We start from the raw sequence: 7,872 nt of genomic DNA on the forward strand, positions 1-7,872 counted from the left end.
AGATCTGCCTGTTTGAAATTTTGTGCATATTTTGATTGACTTTAGAGACAGAGAGAGAGGGAGAGAGAGAAACATCGATTTGGGGTTTCACTGACTGATGCATTCATTGGTTGATTCTTACATGTGCCCTGACCAGGGATTGAGCCCTGCAACCTGGGCCTGTTGGGAAAATGCTCTAACCAATTAACTACGGTGCCAGGTTGAAAGTCTGTATATTTTCAGGCTTTCTGTAAATCTTGCCCAAGGACCCTTCACCAGCAGAGCATGGGGGTCAAGTATCTCAATTCTGGAATATGACACTTCCTTCTCCAATATAGTGCCACTCTCCCCTGGGGGCAGTTCCAGGCCATGGGTCCCATTCTCATGTCACTCTCTATTGATTTTCAGATCCCCTGGATACATAGCCATGGCCTTTTACGTCCACCCCAATTGCCAGGTAGCGAGTTTCATCCTCAACACCCTGGGATGGATGTTCTCCATGATTTCCATGGGCCTAGCCAAGTGGCGCGTTTGGTACTTATTGAGCAGCGCCGCCCCTTCCCAGGGGCTGGCCTCCGTAGGGATGTGGAAGGTCTGCACTTACCAGCCCAACAGCCTCCAGAGCAGACCCATAGCGTGTCACCGCTACACCTACAGTGACACCTACCTGCCACTGGATATCCGCATTGCTCAGCACCTGCTGCTGGCCGCCAGCCTCCTTTCGTTCCTGGGGAAAGTACTCACGATCATGGGCCTCCGGAGAGTGTACGCGGGACAGCTTCAAAAGGACACCACCTGCAATCTGTTCTTCATTTCTGGAGTCCTGAGCATCATAGCTGGCACATTGATCTTCATTGCTGTGATCTGGAACTACCACTCAGTGATAAATGAAGAGGGCATTCACTTCCCGCCATCCTTCCACATCGCCTCCAGGCCGGACTGGCAGGAGATCGGCAGCAGCGTGCCAGTGGCGATCCTGGCTGCATTCTTAATGTTGTTGAGTGGGCTGCTTACCATCTCTTACCAGCTGTCTCCCGACAACCAAGTGTACCCTGAAGTCTCGCAAGGGTCAAATTGCCGGGTGCATAGCTTTGCAAATCCACGATGAGCAGTTTATGGGGGTGAAGTATTATCAGGATGCTCTAGGAAATAGTTCCAAGGCCAAAAGTAATTTTGACCAGAAAGTGGCCATTTACTTCTATGTCTAAATTGGGCTCATTGATTGGTTAAAGAAGTTTCATTAAAATAATTCCAAAAAAATCCTCCAAACTATTGCCCACTTGTCTTATGAATCTGGACTTTAATTAATATTGAGTAAATAATCAATGCTATATACCTACTATGTGGAAATGTGGGTTACTGGGATTCTCACAGCTCCCTCTCAAACTCCCACCAAAAACAACCAACCTGACCTCCTATGGCATGGCCCTAACACCTCTCCATTCCCCCTGTACAGGCAATTTCCCCAAATGTGCAAAAGCAGAATAGTGGAAGGACTCCCCCTTCCATTACTAGACTCAACGATTTTGTCATATGTGCTTTCTCCTTCCTTCCCTTATTTTCCTCTATTTTTCTTTCTCTGAAGAACTTTAATGCAAACCCCAGACATCACATTTCTTCATCCTTATGCACTTCAAAAGTAGTGTCTAAAAAAAAGACATTTCCTTGCATAACCATAGTATACCGTTGGTACTTGTTGAGCCATGCTGCCCCTTCCCGGGGGCTGGCCTGTGTAGGGATGTGGAAGGTCTGCACTTACCAGTCCAACAGCCTCCAGAGCAGAGCCATAGCATGTCACCGCTACACCTACAGTGACACCTACCTGCCATTAATACCGTTAGTGTTAACAACTATTTCTTATGACCATCAAATACCAGAATTTTTAAATGCTTCAAAAGTAATTCTACACTTTTATGTATTTATTTATTTTTGCACTAGTGGCCTGGTGCACGAAATTTGTGCATGGAAGGTGGGGGGTTCCTTGGAAGGTGGGGGGTTCCTCCGTCAAGCCTGCACCCTCTCCAATGGGACATCCCTGTCACAGTCTGGGACTGCTGGCGACTAACTGCTCACCTGCCTGCCTGCATGATCTCCCCTAACTGCTTCTGCCTGCCTGATCACCCCTAACTGCCCTCCCCTCCTGGCCTGATCTTGCCCCCAACTGCCCTCCCCTGCAGGCCTGATCTTGCCCCCAACTGCCGGCATCTGCCAGCCAATTTGGTTCTGATTGGTCAGTTTCTATGCCAGTCAGTATCTAAAGCTCTGCCTCCTAGGCAGCCGTTGGCTACTCACAGTTCACTCAGATGTGGTTCTGATTGGTTAGTTTCTATGCCAGTCAGCGTCAAAAGCTCCATCTCCTAAGCAGCCTTTGGCTCCTCACACTTCACCGAGATTTGGTTCTGATTGGTTGGTTTCTATGCCAATCAGAGTCTCTGGGCCTGTCAATGGGCCTCATCAGAAAAGCAGGGCTGATCAGCAGACCCTGTGGAGGCTGGGAGAGAAAGAGAGAAGCAAGTGTTGATCAAGAGCTGCCATACAGGCTATAAATCAGAACCTACTTCTCTCTTCAGGCCTCTCTCTGGGCCTGATTCTCAGGCCCCTCAGCAGTCAGTGCATGTTCACCGCACTTGCGGCCTCAGCAGTTAGTGCTGGGTTGCCACGGTAACCCAGCGCTGACTGCAGGACTGACTTCTGGTTGGTCGAGCCTCTGGTGGTGACAGACCCAGGGTTTTTATATATTAGGATAAGATGTTCACTCTACTCTTAAGTCTTATTTTTGTTTTTTAAGAGAGGGGAGCTCTCTTTTTTTGAAAAAAAAATTCATTGATTTCAGAGCAAAAGGGAGAGGGAGAGATAGAAACATCAATGATGAGAGAAAATCATCGATTGGCTGCCTCTTACACATCCCCACTGGGGATCAAGTCCCCAGTCAGGAATCAAACCGTGACCTTCTGGTTCCTAGGTTGATGCTCAAGTACAGAGCCACACCGGCTAGGCCCGTGGTCGGCAAACTGCGGCTCGCGAGCCACATGCGGCTCTTTGGCCCCTTGAGTGTGGCTCTTCCACAAAATACCAAGGCCTGGGTGAGTCTATTTTGAAGAAGTGGCGTTAGAAGAAATTTAAGTTTAAAAAATTTGGCTCTCAAAAGAAATTTCAATCGTTGTACTGTTGATATTTGGCTCTGGGACTAATGAGTTTGCCGACCACTGGGATGGGCTGAAATGAGCTTCTTCTCAAAGAGAATTTAAGTCTCTGAGAGCACAGTGTTTGAAAAAAATTCACCTGGGGCAAAAGTCCATCAGCTATTCAATTATGTGTTCCAAGGACATGGCCTGTGACGCTAGAATGGTCAATGGAACCGTTGCCTCTGGGCTTTGAATCTGATCTGTGGGCAAGGGATGCTTCCCTCTTCCCTCTGACAGAGCAAGTGTAAAGTGGTAGAAGCATTCTTTAGGAAATGCGCCTTCTCTGCCTGCTATAATTTGCACAATGTCCTTAGAACTGGGAGGAAGTCACAGCCTCTGCATTGAGTGAGAGACCCTGGCTCCCTTCCCACGGGTTTGAAAGGAGCGTCCCATGGCATGGTCAGGGCTGGGCTTGGGTGGAGTCTTACCCATTCTCCATGCAGCTCCAGGAATGGCTGGGAAATGGTTCCTAGGTAAACACCTGTAGTCGGTCTCATTTTTTAACATATGTATATTTTCATTGATTTTACAGAGAGGAAGGGAGAGGGATAGGGAGTTGGAAACATCCGTGAGAGAGAAACACCCATCAGCTGCCTCCTGCACGCCTCCTACTGGGGATTGAGCCTGCAACCAAGGTACATGCTCTTGACCAGAATCAAACATGGGACTCTTCACGCCATGGGCGACTATCTATCCACTGAGCCAGGTTTGAAACAGGATGTGTGTTATTTAAGTGAGTCAAACCTCTGGTTATTTGAAAAAGGAAGCTCTTGGGAGACATGCTTGTGATGAGGACCAGTTTCTGGAACATGATACCCTGCTGAGGGCAGCACGCCTGCCTCCTGCTGGTCCCCAAGGAGGATGATTGAACCTCTGGGGCTGTGGAAAGCTGTCTCTTGACCCCTCTTTACCTTCAGTGTCAACAGAGAGCAAGTGGACAGGTCATAAGGGTTCAGACACAGCAGGTGAGGCGGCCACCATGGCGTGGTGTGCTCTGGGAAGCGTGGTGGGGAGAAGAGTTCCAAGCCCCTGCCAAGGGCGCTTTGGGAATGACTGTGTAAGGGCCTCACTTTATTCTTGTCGCACAGGAATAGGCAAGAGGTGTCCTGTGCATTTCCCGCGGGTGCAGCACAGCGAGGGCACCCGAGGGCGGTGGCATTTCTCTCCTCCTCCTCCTCCCGGGAATCCTCCCTCGGGGCCCAGGAGCCAGAGGCTGCCCGGTGGCCTTTGGGCTCGGGGCCAGCGTGGGGCAGTGCCGGGCCCTTTTGGGGGGCGCCAGACAGGGAGGGGTCCTAGTGACAGCACTCGCGGAGGGAGGCCGAGCAGAGGCAGCGCCTGGGTCACAGTGTGCGCTCCTGGAACCAGCAGGTGCAGGGCAGGGGCAGGGCGCCCGCCCCGTGAGCTGAGTGTTTCCTGGCTCAGGAGTCGCTTTGCCCTTTCTCTTCCTTGTTCTCCCTGTTTGCCACCCCCCGTTGGCCCTTTCTTCTCCTCCCTGCCCCCCTCCATCCCTGGGTCATGTGTCCCATGGAGACAGTAAGTGTGCAAGTGGGAGCAGAGTTGGGTGAAGGCCATATGTAAGGTAGAGGAGAGGGGGGAGGGGAAGGGAGGGGAAGGGAGCTCTGCAAGTGGAACAGAACAGAGGCCCCCAGAGGACCCAGGTCAGCTTCCCCCCACCGTCCTGGGCCAAGGCCCTTTCAGGGAGGCCGCCTGGTGGCCTGGCCCTGGCTCCCATCACGACACACTTTCTCCCCTCCCCGTGGCCCTTCCTCCAGGCTTTCTACTTAAGACTCTGATTAATCACGGGGCCCTCTGTTCTAAGACCTCAAGAAGGACATTTCCATTGGAGAAGGACTTCACCTCTTTTTAAAAAATATATTGTTATTGATTTCAGAGAGGAAGGCAGAGGGAGAGAGAGAAGCATCAATGGTGATAGAGAATCATGGATCGGCTGCCTCCTTCATGCCTGCAGTCCACAACCCGGGTATGTGCCCTTGACCAGAATAGAAACCGGGACCTTCAGTCCCCAGGCCAATGCTCTATCCACTGAGCCACACCAGCCAGGGCAAGACTTTACCTCTTGAAGACCTGCTCCATGACTCTGGCCCTTTAAGAAGACTATTGTCACAGGCCTGCAGACCAGCCCTGGGTGCCATGGAAACATGAGAATGTTTGGTTTCCTTATTTCTGTTACTGCTGGGCAGTGGCTACCATTTGTACCTCTGAGAGGTCCTCCTCCTGCCTTTTTGTATTGGTTGGGTAATGATTGCGCTTTATTTTTCTCCCTGGTTAAGAAAGTCCTGAGATTTCTTGTGGGGGGCGGGGGGCATCACTTTATTTAATCCTTTCATTTGCTCTGTGAACAGGTTAACTGTTATCAGTGGTCTTACAGGAGAGATGAACCCTAGCCACCTTCCTGCCTCCCTTCCTTCCTTCCTACATTCTCTTTTTCCTTCCTTCCTTCCTTCTTTCCTTCCTTCCTTCCTTCCTTCCTTCCTTCCTTCCTTCCTTCCTTCCTCCCTTCCTCTTTCTCTCCTTTTTTCTTCCATCCTTCCTTCCTACCTGCTCTTCTTCCTTTCTTCCTTCCTTTTTTCTTTCATCTTTCCTTTCATCTTTCTTTTCTTCCTTCCCTCCTTCTTTCTTTCCTTCCTTTCTTTCTTCTTTCAATCCTTTCTACCTTCTCTTCTTCCTTCCTTCCTTCCTTCCTTCCTTCCTTCCTTCCTTCCTTCCTTCCTTCCTTCCTTTCATTCTTTCTGCCTTCAATCCATCATTCCTTCCCCTCTTCTATCCTTCCTTCCTTTTTTCCACCCTTCCATCATTCCTTCCTTCCATTTTTTTCTTTCTTTCTTTCTTTCTTTCTTTCTTTCTTTCTTTTCTTTCTTCTTTCTTCTCTCCTTCCTTCCTTCCTTCCATCCATCTGTCCATCCATCCATCCATCCATCCATCCTTTCTCCCTTTCTTTCTTCCTCCATTTATTCCTTTCCTTCCTTCCTGCATTCTCTCCTTTATTTCTTTGTTTCTTCCTTCCTTCCATCTATCCTTCCTTCCTTGATTCCTTCCTTCCATATTTCCATCCTTTCTTCCTTCCATCAATCTATCATTCCTTCCTTTCTTCCATCCTTCTTCCTTCCATTTTTCCTTCCTTGCTTCCTTCCTTCCTCCCATATATCACTCCTTCCTTCCATCCACCCTTTCTTCCTCTCTTCTTTTCTTCCTTCCTTTTATCCATCCATTCTTCTTTCCTTGTTTCCTTCCTTCCTTCCATCCATCTGTCCGTCCATCCTTACTTTCTACCTTTCTTCCTTCCTTCATTTATTCCTTTTCTTCCTTCCTACCTTCTCTCCTTTCTTTCTTTGTTTCTTCCTTCCTTCCATCCATCTTTCCTTCCACCCATCCATTACTCCTTCCTTCCTTGCTTCCTTCCTTCCTCCCATACATCACTCCTTCCTTCCATCCACCCTTCCTTCCTCCCTTCTATCCATCCATCCTTCCTTCCTTGTTTCCTTTCTTCCTTCCATCAATTGTGAAGGACCCACTTCCCGTGTGTTTCACGGATTGGGATCTGGAAGAGGGGCCATGCACAAATGAAAGAGGTGAGACAGGAAATAATAATTTGGAAATTGGGGGGCCAGGCGGGAGCCCAGGAGGACTTCCACTGGCACTCAGGCCTCGCCAAACTTTCATTTGATTGTGGATACACATCTAGCCCTTAGTCAGGCAGGCAAATGAGGTAACAGGCAGACTATCCTAAACCTCAGTAAATATTAGAAATATTTACTCTGAGACTATTTGGTCAGGTAATTGCTTGAGTCCACATTGTCTGGACTGAACAATCGGTGCATAGATCTGGCCCTTGCCATAGGCTCAAGGGTCACCAGCATTCTAGGATCCTTGTTTACACTTCTCTGATAGTCAAGACAATGGGTGGCTTCCCACATCTCCCCCGTTTCTTTTCCTTAGTAAGTCTCGAAAAGTGAATGCGCCTGAAGGGTTTGAGTCCTTTTAAGACTCTTCATTCCGCATCTGCAGACTAAAAATAAACATATGAGAACAAAAATGAGACAAGTGATAGTGGTTATGCTGAGCGGCAAATGTAATGAGATCCAGTGGAGTGGGTTAAATTCTTTCATGTTCTTTTTAAATTCCAGCCAGGCATCTAAGGAATTAGTTTGTAAGTTTGCCTGGGATAATTGTACAATATGCTGTTGTAATTCTAAAATATCAAGGGTTGTGTTACCTTTACCCCAAGTACCAAGAAGATGATTTTTTATTTATTTCCAAGGGTGCAAGGTACTAATATAGGGAACGGAGGTAACACAAATCTGGAAAAAATTATAATGACACTGCAAAGAAATTCTTTGCTCTAAGCTGTGGATTTTATCACTCATCCACAAGACTGTAGACCAGGCGTCCTCAAACAACGGCCCGCGGGCCACATGCGGGTGTTTTTGCCGTTTTGTTTTTTTACTTCAAAATAAGATATGTGCCTTGTGCATAGGAATTTGTTCATAGTTTTTTTTAAACTATACTCCGGCCCTCCAACCGTCTGAGGGACAGTGAACTGGCCCCCTGTTTAAAAAGTTTGAGGACCCCTGCTGTAGACTTCAATGCTGACAATTCAATCTCAAACTGGCTGTCAATCCTTTTTTGTATAGACAATGTCTTAGTTACATTTTCCTAAACTTATTGTACAAACTGAGTAGTTTGAACA

The 7,872-nt window shown here is 48.2% G+C and overlaps 1 protein-coding gene across 3 annotated transcripts in view; it reads left to right on the forward strand.

Moving 5' to 3' along the window:
• The window catches only part of CLDN34 (claudin 34), a 23,878-nt gene extending 22,642 nt beyond the window's left edge, over positions 1–1,236 (forward strand). For all 3 annotated transcript variants that reach the window (XM_054720299.1, XM_054720303.1, XM_054720302.1), the window contains exon 2: positions 388–1,236. In XM_054720299.1, coding sequence (XP_054576274.1) covers positions 407–1,087 — 681 coding nt within the window. In that variant the 5' untranslated portion in view covers positions 388–406 and the 3' untranslated portion in view covers positions 1,088–1,236. The remainder of the gene's footprint in view (positions 1–387) is intronic.
• Positions 1,237–7,872: the final 6,636 nt, after the last annotated feature.

This window comes from Eptesicus fuscus, chromosome 1 (assembly GCF_027574615.1).
Source record: "Eptesicus fuscus isolate TK198812 chromosome 1, DD_ASM_mEF_20220401, whole genome shotgun sequence".
Taxonomy (NCBI): Eukaryota; Metazoa; Chordata; class Mammalia; order Chiroptera; family Vespertilionidae; genus Eptesicus; species Eptesicus fuscus.